The 16,806-nt window shown below is 43.1% G+C and overlaps 1 protein-coding gene across 3 annotated transcripts in view; it reads right to left on the minus strand.

The window, feature by feature from the left end:
• LOC137866035 (microtubule-associated protein tau-like) overlaps positions 1-16,806 on the minus strand; it is a 102,405-nt gene that overhangs the window by 9,948 nt on the left and 75,651 nt on the right. For 2 of the 3 annotated variants that reach the window (XM_068701671.1, XM_068701670.1), the window contains exons 7-12: positions 13,712-14,076; positions 12,057-12,239; positions 10,047-10,140; positions 8,475-8,534; positions 7,158-7,399; positions 5,198-5,257 (exon numbers count right to left, since the gene is read on the minus strand). In XM_068701671.1, the coding sequence (XP_068557772.1) occupies positions 5,198-5,257; positions 7,158-7,399; positions 8,475-8,534; positions 10,047-10,140; positions 12,057-12,239; positions 13,712-14,076 (1,004 nt within the window). The remainder of the gene's footprint in view (positions 1-5,197; positions 5,258-7,157; positions 7,400-8,474; positions 8,535-10,046; positions 10,141-12,056; positions 12,240-13,711; positions 14,077-16,806) is intronic. The other variant, XM_068701672.1, reaches the window with a different exon arrangement.

Genomic DNA, 16,806 nt, shown 5'->3' on the forward strand with positions numbered 1-16,806 from the left:
AAAACAGGGTGCAGCTGATGGGACGGATTCTTAAAGGAAAGATTTGTGATTTCCTACCAAAAATCAACACTGACGTATCAAAAGATGGAGGTTACTGACTGAATGACAACAGATACTTCCATAATCAGTAACAAAAACTGAGCACAGGACAAACAGTGGAAGGCTATGGAGCCAAATCCAGGTCAATAGTTTTGATCATTTGAAAAAAAATCGAACCTGAAAGTTCAAGTTGTGGTCTTGAACATTGAAAAACACAGCAATGTATTCAAAATAAAAACAAGTGAATGAAAAGGTTTTTTTGGTTGAATATGATTTTGATTCAGTTCTGGAATTTTTTTTCTTTCCTTTTTTACTTATATATTTATAATACTATATATTTTGATATTTGAGGTCTTATATTTTTCACTTTCAGATTTTATATTTTTCTTGTTTTTTTCGGTCTCTCAAAAGGTCCTCAGCCTTCTCTGTTATGCTGTCACTCATGATGACACGCCCCTCTCAGGTGATGCCACGCCCCCCACGCCAGATCAGGGCCAAAAGTCTGAACTGAAAAAAAACGATCTGAAAGTGAAAATAAGATTTGAATCCAAAAATATAAAATCTGAAAGTGAAAAATATAAAATCTGAAAATGAAAAATATAAGACCTCAAATATCAAAATATATATGAAAGTGAAAAATGTATTAAAAAAAATTCCAGAACTGAATCAAAATTATATTCAACCCCAAAAAACTTTTCATTCACTTATTTTTATTCGGATACATTGCTGTATTTTTTAATGTTCAAGACCACAACTTGAACTTTCAGGTTCAAATTTGGTTTTCCAATGATCAAAACTATTGACCTGGATTTGGCTCCATAGTATGGGAGACGGAGGTCATGCAACAGAATATTACACGGAACAATCAGTGATTGTGTGTTAATGCATGCCGTTCTAAGCAGAGAAGCGACTGCAAGCGACTAATACAGGAATGTGGAAGACGAAAGATGTTGCTTCTACATAATACCTATCAGCCCGTTGTTCTGCCATGAAGAATGACTTAAGCACAAACTAGATGTTGCATGGATGGGTTTGCCAGGATTGTCTGGAGTTCAACCCATTGGTTAACCTAAGTATTATGTGATGACCAAAACAACTCATGTGGGATGCGTTGAATGCCATGTCGTTGATACTAAGATTTTCAACGTTACATCTAAAAGCAGGGTAAATGATTTCACAGCAAGGGCTATATAACAACGACACAAAAATCTGAAAAGTATAAACACAACACAATATAAAAGAATCAGCATCTCAGGTTTCAAAGGGACACCATTAATATTGATAAATACAAACAAGTGGCCAGTAGGAAGTGATTTGCGGTTCAGCAGTGCCGATGCACTTGAGATCAATTTGGATTGGTGGTGGCATCTTGATACCGACACACACGGTGCCCTTCAGAGCAGTATGAGACGCACCGAGCTTCCAAGTAACTACAACGTAACTGCTGTTTCACAATGTTAACCAGAACCGCTTCACAACGCACAAACCTTCAGTGTCAAGATACTATGCTGTCATTAAAGTGACATGCGAGTGCTTCTGCCCAAGCAGCAAAATATGATGATATTTAATATTATATCTCATAATAGGATGAGATCACATTGAGGCTGACAGCGACTTTCCTTGATTTAATGCTATTTTCAGCCCAAACTAGACTGTAGAAACAGTAAATCAGAAGATCTGTGAAAGTCAAGGATGTTGAGAGGTTTGGAGTTTGGTGCATCCCACATGAGAAGAATTTTGGATTCAGTCCCAACAAAAGGAGTAAATGACTACGACACTCCACTATCACCTTTAATACGCATCATCCATGATCTCACTTTTGACATAATGATAGTTGCTTACTGCCACTCAACATTACCGACAATGAGGAGTCAGCATGCAGGCTTGAAACTATTAACCTACCAGGGACATTTTAATTCTCCTCCCCAGTGGCTATTTGAATGGCTCATTTTCTCAGGAACTTGATGTATTGCTTTAATCAAGCAAGCTCACATTTATGCAATGGTCAGTTGTTTGTATTGTTCTACCACTGAGGGATAAGAGGGACTCACCCCACCCCTCTCCTACACTAACATAAGCTCTCCCCATTGTGTTGTGATATTGGTTTCTTTGCCTCGGTGGTTGTATCGTAAAAAAAGCCTGCAGCAGACTATAGACGCCTTCCTCCATTCTCTCCGTCTCTGTCTCAGTCTCTTCCTCCAGGATGAAAATGGCATGATGACGCAGGTGGCACCAGCAAAGGATGACTCACTGAGCAGTTAGCACACGTGCGTTTAACGCATGATTGCGCACACACACAGACACACACACAGACACACACACACACACACACACACACACACACACACACACACACACACACACACACACACACACACACACACACCTGTAGCTCCTAGTTCTTGTTTATCATGTCTCCTCAATGTTAGTGAGGAATGTTGCTAATGCAAAAAAGGGACACAGCAGGATGCTGAACATGTTTCCCCATATTATTATTGTGCAAGTGAAGAAACAGAACGAAGTGAAACGAAACCAGGGAAAGGTGCCACACGTCTGATGACGACACCTGGCCAGTTCACTCATAAGGTCCTTCTCAGGATACCTTTTGTGCCTATGTGCTTTGCGCACTCCTCATGCACATCTGTCCTGCAGCTGTGTGCACATCGTCTGCAACCAGCAATGTGTCGTCCTGTGCAGTGGACGAATCTGCAACTGGCACACGGAAGTGAACGAAACCAAGCAGGAAAAGCCTTTCTTCAGAATAGGCCAGCTTCCTTTGTCATTGGTTGGCAGTTGAGAGAAAAAGTGCTCGGCTTCATGGAAGCACAGACCAGCAATCTACGTAGCTACACACTGCCAGTTGGACTGTCAACCACAATATTTCAAACTCCAAAGTGTATGACATCATTCATGACTCAAAGCTAGGGTTGGTAATCTTCAAAAACAGTTTTTGTCGTAATTCTCTTTATTTCCTGACAGCAGTCAGCAGTTTGGATAATTTAAAAAATCTAGCGTACTCTTGCAAGTATCTCAACATAACCAACCCTAGCTTAAATTTTGGGGGTTTGTAATGGCGCGTGCAAGAGCATGTAGAAGTCATTTGTGTGTTTTACAGTGACATCATTAGGGCTAGCATTTAGTTTAGACTGTACGGACTGCCTGTCTGACACTGTGGCGAGCAACACGGTTTGTCAACATGTCTGTTCACCTTCTGCACCTCAAACACTCCAGATACAAATCCAAGCCTTGAAACCTGCAGAAGTTCTCCGATGACTCTGCAATTGTGGGCTGCATCGGTGAAGGGGAGGAGGCAGAGGACAGGGGAGCAGTGGACTCCTTTGTTGAGCGGTGTGAGCTGAACCACCTGCAGCTTCACACTGGCAAGACGGAAGAGTTGGTGGTTCACTTCAGCAGGCAGATTTCATCCAGGGGGACAGAGATAGACACTGTGCAGGACTACAAGTCCCTGGGAGTTCACCAGGGCACCAAGCTGGACTGGGCTAACAAAACGCTGTCCAAGAAGGGCCAGAGGCGGCTCTACTTTCTGCAACACCATGCTGAGGACGTTCTACCAGTCTGTGGTAGCCACTCTCTAGTGTTAGAGAGGAGGATGCTGTGCATCATGGACAGTGACTCTCACCCTCTCCACGAGAGTCACAAGGGTCTCCCCTTCATGTGCTGCTCACGCACCTTCAGCCTAATCTGTTACCGCCACAGGAAATCCAGTCAAACCCTTCAACTCATCCGCCTCATGCAGCGAGACGTTTCAGCTCAGACTCTCTTTCTCTCGAGACGTAATGTGCAATATCATGGACATAATCAGGGACATTCTGAACCCTACACACTTACCTGTTCTTCAGATTTGATATTATACATACATATCCCTGTTAACCATATTTTTGCCATTGTATATATTCTGGATTTATTTCATATTAGCACTTTATACACTTACGCCTCCTTTCTTCTGCAACTGCTGCACTTTCCCAGGGGATTGATATAAAGTTCTACCTTATCTCATCACAGCTGCCCCTTCAATCAATTTCATTTAGTAAAATGGGTCATTCCCCCGCTGGAAAGTGTTGACATACAGGGATGTGTAAATGACGATACTGGTGAAGTTAGACAAATGTATTTAAGGTATATAAAAATTGAAATGAAACTGTCAATGAGAAGAAGTCGTTGAGTTCTGATCGAGTCTCTATGATACCAAAATCTGCTGCGGACAAAGAGGCACTTTGCAAGTACAAGAGGAGCGGTAGGGCTAAGCTGCAAAACCGCATCAGAGTTTATAGAAGCAACAACTTGTTTTTGACAAGGCCATGATCCCTCACTGGCATCCCATCCGCAAAAACTGCTTCTAGTGTACGACGGGGCGATGTCTCTGTGTAGGTGAGTGTCTCTGGGAGCCACGAGGTGCAGTAAAAGCAGGATGGTATTAGGAGCTGCCAGAACCAATTAGCTACGCCTCATGACACCGCTGCTATCAAACTCATTTCATTTTATATGGTTTTAATGTTCAACATAGACACTGACTGATGCTCCTTGTACAGCAAATAGATTTTAAGGGGCTTGTAAAAAAACCAGGAACATGCATATATCGTTGGTATTAAACTGCCATGGTCAGCTAATATTAGCTGGCACGGTTTGGTTGCTTTGAATCTTTATTTTCTCCTCACAAGGTAAGAGCACAGCACCTTGCTAGAAGAAGAGTTTTCTTGCTTTTGTTCATGACTGTATTAAAGGACCAGTGTGTAGGATTTTGTGGAATCTATTGGAATATAATATTCATAACCTTTCATGGTAGTTCTCCGCAGTTCTCCGACACACTTGGAAAGGGAGGAGTGAGCGCAGCCTCACCACTAGATGCCACTAAATCCTACACACTGTCCCTTTAAACTAAGGTTACACAGAACAATACCCACAAACACCTTTGAGATTTAGATTGTATTTGGTCATGTCATGTGAACAGTGATGCTGCTTTTAAGAAAGCTTTTGTTTGGTAATAATAGTCATAATGAACAGGTATAATCAGCGAGGGTGTGGATGGTGCATGTGGTGAATGCAGAGGGAGGATGAGTGTGTGTGTGTGTGTGTGTGTGTGTGTGTGTGTGTGTGTGTGTGTGTGAGAATTGTGAGGGGGCAGATGGTAGGCACTCACTCTGGCCTTGGCGGCGGGGGTGGAGGGGTCTGATGCCTTGTTGTTCGGGGTGGAGGAGACCTAGAGGAGACAACAACACCCCACCTGGTCAATACAACCTCCAAGCAACCACACGCCAGAACACAAAGCAGTGGGAGAGCAGGTGGAGGGGCGGGGACACAGGAACTGACGCGTTAGCAGCTGGACCAATCAGATTAATCATTACGGCCAATCAAAAGGGAGGCACGTGATTGTATGGAGAAGAACAGCATGGGTCAAAAAGATCAAATTCACTTGGCTAAATGTGTGGGTGTATCAATCATTACTAGCACCAATTACACGTAAGAAGTCATTATGGGCCAATCAAATGGGAGGAAAATAAACAAGTATGTGTAGAGCTGCCAATCAGATGCTCTGTTTCAGATGGATAACGGCAAGTGGCAGTGAACGTGACAATGAATTACAGTAGATTAGCAGCAACACGATACAGTTTGTGAGCCAGCCTCAAATATCAGCACAAACAAAAGAGAGTAAGAATAATTACACAAGCAGAAAACAACACCAGACACATGATTTCATTACTGGGGATGAAAAGGTTGTCAGACCACTAAGCTCCTGTTGAATGGCACATATTAAAATACATATCAGACAAACCAATATTAGTCTCTCTGGAGAGACTGGGTGAGTCAGCGCCACTGATTGTGATGCATGGCGGTGACGCGTTTGTTTGTTTGTGTGAAAGTGACTTTGCTTTGACAAAAAGAGTGGGAGCCTGCGTTTGAAGGGGAAGGTACGACAAGGGACGGACCTGCTCCTGCAAAACACAGCACAGCTGCCTGAAACGATGCCCAAAAATATGTTACAGTTTGACGCTGACAACCAGAGACAACATTTCCCTGTTGAGCGAAGGAAAACACAAGGTCAGGCCAATTTCACGGAGTCAATTTGGGGAGGCAACTGCGGCTCCTTCTCTGCACTGATCGCACTTTGACTGGCCCGTGTGATCGTGTCTGAATGATCCAGGTGGAGGAAGTGAGGAGTGAATGTGAAACAGGGTGTGACCAATCTACCCAGCCAGCTACTGCCACATGTGCTGCTATGTGCCCGCTGCAGACGGTTAATGGAATATAGGAATATAGATGTGACAGAAATATATTAAAGTTGATATATGTATAATATATGGTTGCGTGATTTGGTGAATAGAAACTAACAGATGGAGGCAGCGGTAGACCAGCAGCTTTAGTGTTCTGTGAGGTAAAATTACTGCTTTGGTCAAAGTAATCTGAGAAGGCCCGTCTGACAGCAAGTTAACGGTGAAAATGTTCTGAATGCAGCGTACACTTAAACCATTATTGACTTTTATAGGAGTCTAAAATACGTCCACAGCAGTACATGTCTTTGCTCCCGTGCCGGTTCTCCTGTCTGTTTCTACAAACTCCATCTACTGTAGGCAATACTGTAAAAAAATGGAAAGTATCCCTTTTACTAGAACACAGTAAATGCATACAGGAAATACATTTAACCATGAGTGTTGTACACTGAGTGTTGTTCACTTTGTGTTGTCTTTGGTTTGTTTTAATTCAGTCATTTTTGTTCAGTTTGTGTCCTCTGTGATCATTCATTGATGTGGTTGTGGACAGTCACGCAGCACAGTTGCTTGTCATTAAACGGTATTTATGATTATTTTGTCACATAATGCTCCGATTAATAAATAGTGACATTATTAAAGGTGAAGGGGCAGCAGCAATACTTCTTAGCAAACTAGCAGGTTAATACTCCTAATGCGAGTTGAGATTCAGCATTAAACGTCTCGAGGGCCAACATGTTAGAGTAAAACATGTTCTTATGATGTACAGCTCGGAGCAGCTGTTGTAGACTTACAAACCAACCAAAACAAGACGTTCCCTCAGGAACCGTGACCATTTCTTCCTCGTTTGTTATTCATTATTGTTATTCTTGTGTACTTGTGCTTTTTTCCTACCTTTCCTCCGCCGGGCTGGTACTTGATGTTGTCGATGGACCCGATCTTGGAGCGGACGTTCTTCAGGTCGGGTGTGGGAGCGTTGAGGGGACGGGGGGTTCGAGGAGCACGGGGCACCGCCGCCTTCTTCTCCATCGGGGTCTGCTTGGGCACGGGAGGCTTAGTGATGACGCGGCGGCGGTGAGAGGCTTCGCCGTTAGTGGAGGCGGCAGGAGTGGTGGTGGAGGCCGGGCGAGGACGGGCTGCAGGAAGAGAAGAGGAGCCTGTGGTCTTAGTATTGATCACTGGGCTGCAGATATTGATCAACATATGCTTTAATGTAATGCAGATCAGTGAAATGGACGTTTGTATATTGGGGCAGTAAGAATCCCACATTGTTCCTATAAAGAATCTCATTCAGACTTTTGTTTGAAATAGATTAGATCATTGGAGTGTTCTTTTTATTGGTCTTGTCACACAGTTAATTGAAAGAACTCCACTTGTGCTGCGAGATGTTTAAACAACACAAGGAAGAGAGAGCACATTACCCCGAATGACGCTCCGCTCCATTGGCTCCAGTATCTCTTAGAACAGAACTAAGGGCTTCTTTACTCGTTTTTAAAGCTCTTTATTGGTTTGGGACCGGCTTACATTGCAGAATCATTGTTGTTTTATAATCCTTCGCGGGCACTCAGATCCTCTACTGCTGGGTTTTTAAATGCACACAGATACACACACACAAGAAGATGGACAGTGCACATTTATTTTAGCTATGCTCCAAAATCATGGAATATCCTTCCACAAGATAATGGCTCTGAGAACATTCTGAACGACAGCTGAAAACCGTTTTCTGAAAGATGCTTTTTTCTTCTTTTCATCCTTTTTACATTGTGACCAGTCAATCGATCCGAACAACTCGTCCTCGTACTTCAACGGCACATTCGCCAACGACTCCCAAAACCACATACAGCACAGTATGTATGTCTGTAGGAGAGTCCCAGCTACAGGAGCACGCTGTGAAACGGTCACTAACTACATGTTAGGTGTAGGGAAAGACCAATAAACTACGTTTGTTGTGCAACATAGGTTATGTATGTAACCATTTAACTTTGTAAAGTTCAATAAGGTAGTAAATTAAGTATGTTACGCACTCAACAACGAACTGTACAGAGTGTTGTTTTATGGGGATGATGGTCTGGATGTGGACGTGTGGACACTCACAGGTTCTGTCTGCCCAGCTTCAGAGCTGCTTTGACTCTACCATGAATACATTTCTATCTGTAATCTTTATTTTAATCTAGTGACATTTAGAAATCGTATTTCTTCTGGTTTTCTTACCTGTAGTCTTGGGTTTCTTGGTCTCTCCCGTCTTGTTGTCAGTCTTGTCATTCTTGTTCGCTGTAAGCAGGAAACACAGCGCACAACCTTGAACACGCCGCAGTACCTACACACTCCATGACCTACTGGTCTATATCAGGATGTAAAGTAGTTCTCACGTAGCTACACTGCTGGTGTTTGGACAAGTACCAGGGTTGACTAAACATGTACTTACACTGTGTATAACCAGGTGTATCACCCTTACAGTTTACTCACTTATCAGCAGACAGACAAAGCTTGAGATTAACTGGTGACGAAACAAACGCAGCGAAAAAGCCAGATGTCTTTCTCAGGAGTTGGTAAGGAGTCTTCTATTGTGTGGTGGTTGAACACACAACTCCAAACGAATGCTACACATTAGGCGTAACTAACGCATAAACTGTGGGATTGTCAGCTTGTTGTAGAGTTCTTGTGCCTCCTTGTGGGGGGGCCAATTCTCAAAAGGATTGCGTCGTCTGCAAAAGTAGGACCAAAAGAAACCGCGTAGCTCTCAAAGGGTGATATGCAGCCCAACCTGCGCTGCCGAGCGTCTCGGTGCTCCTGTGCTATTTTCACCTATCTAAATCTGGTAATATGCAGACATTTGTGCAAAGCTGGCCTCATTCTTTACAAATGAGCCTCATCGCAAAAACAGTCCAATTCACGAAGCTACGCTCAAACTCAAGCTCTCCAACAGGACATTTTTTAAATAAATGAGAAACAAATTAAGAAAAATAAGGTTAGAATATAAATGACTAAACAAATCATTTCTTCCCTTCATGTGTGAATTATTCTCAGCTGTAATATCATTAGCGTATTATCTTTTGTGAATCAGACGCAGTCAGCGGCTGCAATCCATTCTTAGTGAATTTGCCTCAGTCGTTTCATTAATTGATTTTTGAATCCTTTGGCTCACATATTAGTTGTCAACCGATCAACTGTACTGACTTGAAGATCGTGTAGCTTGCAGTCTGAGCGATAAAGCAGCTTGTCCGTCATGTTGGTGAGGTTGTGCTGTAGGTAAAGTGGCCGTCACATGGCAGACGCATTATGGAACCTGACTAAACTGCTGCCACCGGGGCAACGGCCACGCAGGTAACGGAGTTCACTCATGCAGCAAAAATGAAACCGGGTGAATGAATCACATTCCCTGAGGGTGCTGAGCTGAAGTGCATAAAAAGCAGGGGCCCTGTTTGACTAGCATAGCTCTGGCTGAGTCACAGCTTCCCCTCTCGGAGAGGTGAGAAACGGTTTGTGATGTGCGGATAAAAATACCAGTCTGGTGTCTTCAAAAGCCAGCACTAGAATCCCATAAAGCGCAACATACGGTAGCATTTCAGTTATCCCCTTTGCCTGGAGCGGTGCCAGTTCACACAGTGAGTCATTTTTACAGCTACTGTAGAGAGTTCAGGTCCCGTTGGAGAGGTCCCGTTGCACTTTCAACCTCGAGAGGGCAGATACTGCCTGTGACAACAGCGTTCATATCACACAGTCAGACTCACAGGGCAGGCAGACACTGTGGCTGTAATAGAGATGATGAAGCTCTGCACGTACCAGCAGTTTTACCTGCAGCCGCCTCAGAGGAGCCGTTCTTGCGGGGCGTGGACGCGACCTTTGGCACAGGTGGGCGTTTCTCATTTTCAGGAGTCTGGAAATCACAACGGACGACACAACAGTTAGTGAGAGTCCGTCTGTGAGTCTGCGTGAGTACTGTGTGCACGAAGGCCATGTTATCCTGTTTATGAGAGGTCAATCTTGCAACCACGGCAGAAACAGAGAACAGGAAGGCAAAAAGAGGAAAGAAGACGTCTGACAAACAGGAGGGGAGAGATCAAGGAGAGACAGTCTAGGCTTGTGCTGATTGGTGATTGGATAGAAGGGACGATCGCTGATTGTTTCTTCCTATGCTGATATTAAGGCGACTTTAACTAACTTCCAATCAAAACATTTATCATGGTTCCATGTCATTTATGGTGCTGTTAAATTGCTGCTAGATTGCCCCGTTATTATGAGGGGGGGCTCCTTTTTTTGAACGTATTGAAAATGTTTTTGAAAGGCTACACACCAAAAACGATGGATTGAAGCAGAATATTTCGTTGGATAAAAACCTGATTACATCTGTAATAATGTTAAACGGAACATTTTGCTGTGTGTGAAGCACAGACAGACTTTTGAAAGAAATATTTTATATATATATATATATATATATATATATATATATATATATATATATATATAACCATATACTTGCGGAAAAGCTTAAAGGTTGGACCATTTCAAAGCTCCGTCAAGAGCTTGAGTAACCACCATTGGACGATATGAAAAAAATATTAACACGGTCACTGCAGTAAAGACATCTGGGACAGTGGGATCATGTCAGACGTCATACAGGTCATATAAGAGCTTCTAAAGCCACAGTAGACAAGAGATTAATGTAAAGAATAAACATGTAGATCAAAAGTCTGAATCAAAAGGAACTAAAGCCCTCATGTTCAACAGGAGGACGCTTTACCCTACCTTTGTGGAAACCCCTGGTTCTCACCTGATGTAAGAGCTGATTGGTTTCGATGTTGGATTAAAAACATTACATGTTATAGAAACCGGCCAGCTTACATTCCTGATGGTTCTCATAGACTGCAGTTCTAGCCTACAAAATGCCTGATTTTATTGTTGAGGTATCATGTGCTACACAACTTTTAGCACACAGGATGCAAGGATTCTTAAAATAGCATCTGTACAGACACTGAGTTCTGATGGTCAGAATATCTGACAGATCACTAGTTAACAACAGTCTTGTGCCTTGTGTATGACTATTGAGTCATGATTTCTTTAGTTTTAGAGGAACAGGTCCAGCAGCTGATTTATGTACTGCGCTAAACTAATGTGATGGCTGCATTACAGCCCATTAAAATGATCACAGAAAATAATTGTGTAACATGGGGGTTATGAGGATCACAGCTTATAAAACATGTTGAGATTCTACCTTGTCATACAGAAGAGCACAATTAAGACAACAACTATAACTGAGTACAAGCTGAATAGATTGTTTGTCTAGACTGCACCTTATTTTAATAAAACACATTGCATTACATTACAGTCATTTAGCAGACGCTTTTCTCCAAAGTGACATACAAGAAGTGTGTTCAACATAAGTATTCAAGAGAACTACAAGTTACAAGAAGTCATCAGTGCATCTCCTTTTTCAAACAAGCATCTATGAGCATGAAGCAGAGCAAAAGTACAGTGCAGAAACAAACTAATACAATCAGTGCTAAGTAGAAGGCTCAGGGTAGTACTTCTTACACACTTTTAAGCTTAGCTTGTAACCTTGCCTCTGGTTGATTTGAAACCAGAGATGTATGCTGGGATACAACTTGTCCACAAAAGTCATCCCCCAAAGTATCCTCGATTAACACTTCAGGGCATTTGGACTGAGCAAAGTGAGACTTTGGATTGTGGTGACGTTTCACAAGAACACAAAGACAGACGACAATACAGACTGAGAAACGGCAACTTTCACTAAAAGGGAATATGAAACGTATTGACCCGTGTGGATTTACTCACCTTGGCAGCCTTGGTCGCCGTCGGTGGCCGCTTGGCGGCGGTGGGTGTGGTCGCCTTGGGTACAGGGCTTTTTTTATTGGCTGTGGTGGGGGAGGGGCGTTTGGCCAAGTTGGCCTCGCCATTGGTGGAGAGGGTGGATGGACGGGATTTGGTAGAGTTTGGTTTAGTTGAACCCACGTCAGGCTGGTGATAATGGAATTAAAGGAAGCCAAAATACGGTAAAAAGAACAGAGGGAGGGAAAGAAAGAAAAAGGAGGACAGATAGAGAGTGAGAAAGAAATAAGCAGAGATGAAATCACTGGTTGCCATGACAGCGTGATATGGCAGCAAAGCCAGCAACCACATGACAATCATAAAATAAAATCTGACATAAAGTTTGCAATGTATAGCCACTTTCAGAGCTCATGAGTAGTAAATTATAAAATTATAAGCCTCAAATCTGATGAAATGAGCGGCCGTCCAAAATTAGCATATGATATGGAAATCTCAGATAAAATGATAAACAATATTTAGCACCTCCAACCACCTACTCATGGCACAGAAAGTGGAAGAGCAACTTCACCAAACGGTGCTGAGGGCTTGGTGACGAGGTGACATCTAGCTGTGGCTAGCTAGTGAAATACTGTAGCGGGCGAGCTAACTGCTTACACGCTAGCCACCTGGGAACATGCTAGCGCTAGTCAGTCACAACAGCTCTCCAAGCTTCTGTATATTTTCTCTGTACTGCACTGATAACTCAATCCAAACATTTGTTCTGAGAGTTGCACATCATTTTATTCAATTCAGAGTTATTGAAGAGGGGAAAACAGCTCCCAGATAGCTAGCCGTCAGCTAGCAAGCTTGTGGGACAAGCAAACAAGCTAACAAGCATGCCTTTTTTGTGGTGCAGTTTATACTCTGATTCAGTCAATGATTCCATCGATGTGTCAATCAAGAGAAAATAATCTGAAACCACTTTGATAATCAATGAATCCATTATTTCATCAATTCATCAATTCAGCTGGTCATTTATTGGGTTTAGCTGTTATTCTTAGTTGGTCCAACGGGCAGTTTGATGACATCGTCTTGAGCTTTAGGAAACTATGATGGACATTTTAAACTGTTCTCTGGCATTTTATAGCCTAGAAAATGATCTGGAGATAATTCCATAATGAAAATACAGGTTTGTTGCAGCCCTGACTAAAAAAAGTGGATGGTGCAACACAGCCAATAGGCAATGATAGCGTCCTCCATTTTGAACTCTCTGGCTTTCCATTTCTTCAAGATGGTTTGGTTCTGGTGTTTGTTTGCAAAATATAACTTGACAAGAAAGGACAATTATTTAACAAATCCTCTGATTGTGGTGATTCTACTGAAAGAAGGACATTTTGCCTTTTTAAAATGCAGGAGTGAATTTAAGACACACACACACACACACACACACACACACACACACACACACACACACACACACACACAAGAGACCAGTAGAAGCAGCAGAAGCAGTGCACTGACGCCTACATGTGTGTGAACAGGCGGGGGAGGGAGTCTGTGTGTCTTGCTCAAGGACACTTGACCAGGCTGTCGTTGGACACACCGGCTGTGACCTCTGGGTGACGGGGCTGTTTCTGTTACCGTGTGTGGACAGCAGTGCTCTGTGTGTGAGTGTGACCCACCTTGCTCTTGCCATCGGGGCTCGGCAGGGTCTTGCCGCCGTTGCCTGTCGGAGACTTGGCCGTCCCTTTCCCCCCCTTCTCCTCCTTCTTCTCTGCCAGCTTCTTCTCCTCCTCCTTCTTGTCGTCTTTGTTGGTCTTCTCCGGCTTGTCCACCTTCTCGGCCTTCTCGTTGGCCTTGTTGCTCTTCTCCGCGTTCATCTTCTCCACCTCGTCTTTGAGGATCTTCTCAGACTTCTGGTTCTTGTCCGGGCCGGTGTCCTTCTTCTGCTGCTCGTCCTTCTCTTTCTTGTCAAAGTTGTCGAACTTGTCCGTCTTGCCGGACATGATGTCCGTCTTCTCCTGCTTGTCCTTGTTGTCCGATTTCACTGTGAGAGAAAAATGTCAACGTCAGCATCAAAGCTCATTTTACCAATAATTTGCAGAAAAAAATTATTCAAATGTTCTAATAAATGTCTTCTGTCAACATACATCAACAATTTTGACCGCAAATATATAAACACAATTCTACAGTTCATACGCTCTATGAGTCTCCCCCTGCTGGCCAGTAAAGAGAATGCAAGTTTGAAGATACTTCCGCGTTGGCTCGACTCTGCAGAACTGGAGGGCGTGGTCACTTTTGGCATTATGACACTACTTCTGCCTCCTTCTGAGAGACAAATTAATCATTTGCGTGGCGACAAGAGGTAAACAAAAGCCCCTTCAGGGATTGGAACAAACCCGGTCTGTCGACGGTTTGAATTCCTTTCATGCTATTAAATGAGAATGTTTATATGCAATCAGCACTGAGCATGTAAAGTGACAACCAACAGAACGTTTGGTTACCGCACAAACTACACAGTCAGGCACCTGACTAATGAGACGGCGTCTTCTGAGGACATTTCTCTAATGTGTAAGACTGTTTTCACTGACACAATCACATCAAATAAACAATGCTAATTGCAACTACACTTTGGCAATTTATAGCTTTGAACGCCCATGTGGGTGATTTTATGTAGGTCGCACCAGCAGATCATTGCGAATCTGGTTGATAGACAGTTATTCCATTGCTGTGCATTATGCAAGTGAGAGAGGTCACATCCAACCCTGAGAGAGGAGGTGAACAGACTGTTGTGTCACTGATTTCTCACCATTTTTCTAAACTTCACGGCTCCTTTTTCTCCTTTCTCTCTCCTACACTTGAAGATATTTTTGTGCAAATGACCACAGGTGATTATGTCTACATTTTCTGTTTGGAAGACGTTATTATTTTGTCCCTTACCATCAGTAGTGACAGCTATCCCCACCATCCCCCCCTGGTTGCGTCAGAGGACACCGTGCCCTGTGGCTGGGGTTAATTTGACATTTTTCACAACAATCAAAAAGTGATAGAAATGGAGGAGACTTGCACAGCTAAGTCTGTCTCTTCTGTTCTTCTTGTGACTTATTATTGACTCTTATGGCGTACCTTTCCTAACCCTGCCTACCAACTCCTGATAAGAGTATTCTTTTGAGTATTCTTTGTGTTGTTAGGCATACTACTTTTACGACAGTAAAACATCTGAGTCAAGTTACTTCTTCCCCCTCTGCTTTAGTTTCAAATCATATGTGTACACCCCACTACTTATACTTGATTTCTCCCCTGTGGATCCAGCCTCTTGATCTATGGTGTACATCAACGACTCTCTCCCCATCCACTCATGATGCTCGGGAGACACAGCGACAGAAAGAGAGGAGTGAGGAGGTGGGATGTAGCAAGCGAGTAGGGAGCGAGTGAAAAAAAAAAACATTCTTTTTTCCAGGGGTGGCGAGGTTGGGAATAGGACAGTGGTGAGAAATGTCGCGGGGCGGTAGAATGGGGGTTGTACATAGAAAATAAAAGTGTGTTTTGGCCTTTAGATGTCTTGGCCTTTGGGTGAATTGTTTTTTTTATCCTGAGGAAGGCTGGGGTTTGGTCAATGACTTCTGACATTTAAAGCTAGGTGGGTAATGTATTTTAGAAACCTTTTTTGCAATATTTGTTGAAAGTCTCATTACATCCCGACTGCAATCAATAAAAAAAAGGCTCTGACCAAAAAAAAAGAAAAAAAAAACCTCTGGTATATGTGGACTGTGATAACCAATAAACCAATAATTTCATCCGGCCTGAATGCTCGCTCGTCAATCGAGTTTTCCACAAGCTGCTATCTCAACAGCTGTGAGTACAGTAGCCATGTATGTTGATCACAGAAATTAGATCATTTTGGGGGCGTGGCTTTGGAGGAAGGCCTGAAGGGGCGGGCTGTCTGTTTTGTCAACTTGGCGACTTTCTCGCTAGGTTTAGCAACTTTTGGAGCTAGTGCTGCTAGCTACCTTTATTGGAAAAGAGTCGGGCTGGTCTTCTCGGTTTGATACTTCTAAATATAGCGTAGTCTTGAAGGTTTCTCCAATGTTGCCGACCCCAGCTTTAAGTAAGTTTACTCTTGTACTTCTTAAAGGCGTATGCCTGTGATTTAATTCCCATAATGTTGGTGGAAAGAAGAAAGATAAAATGTGACATCCCAACTTTTAGTTTTTATGGGTCCATGATGGTGAGTTCTACAATTCCTACTATATATTGCTGCATGACGTTTTCTGTACTCCCATGATGTGTATAGTAGGTTTTCAATTAAAGTTATGTTCTCTTAGATTTAGTTAAAGTTTTATTTCACCTGAGTGTGTAGGTGAGAATTCAATTTTTTCTTAAAAAGTGTGTTATTTATCCATTTTTTAAAAATCTGAATTTGAAGTGTGTGTCCTTGGTTTCAATGTTCCAGGATTATGAAAACACCACACGGGGTCATCTATCCTCCTCATAGGAAGCACAAGGTTAAGCTGGGTCGCAGCATCGATGCTGCTAACAGCTGATTCATGATGTGATGAGCACAGAGCGAGAGGGAAAAAAATGAAAGAAAGACGACAAGGAAAAACACGGGGACAGATGGAGTTCGGGAGGTTGACGGGGTTCAGGACAGACGGCCGGCGGCGCAGGGGGATGGGACAGAAAGAGACAAGGGGCTCTTTGTTGCCACCAAGACACCTCTTACATAACAGTGACACTGGACAGGCCTACGTTGTGCCCTACTGTCCACTCATTTCCC

Source organism: Cebidichthys violaceus, unplaced genomic scaffold (assembly GCF_023349555.1).
Source record: "Cebidichthys violaceus isolate CVI_PGR_0920_01 unplaced genomic scaffold, fCebVio1.0.p SCAF_8, whole genome shotgun sequence".
In the NCBI taxonomy this organism is placed as follows: Eukaryota; Metazoa; Chordata; class Actinopteri; order Perciformes; family Stichaeidae; genus Cebidichthys; species Cebidichthys violaceus.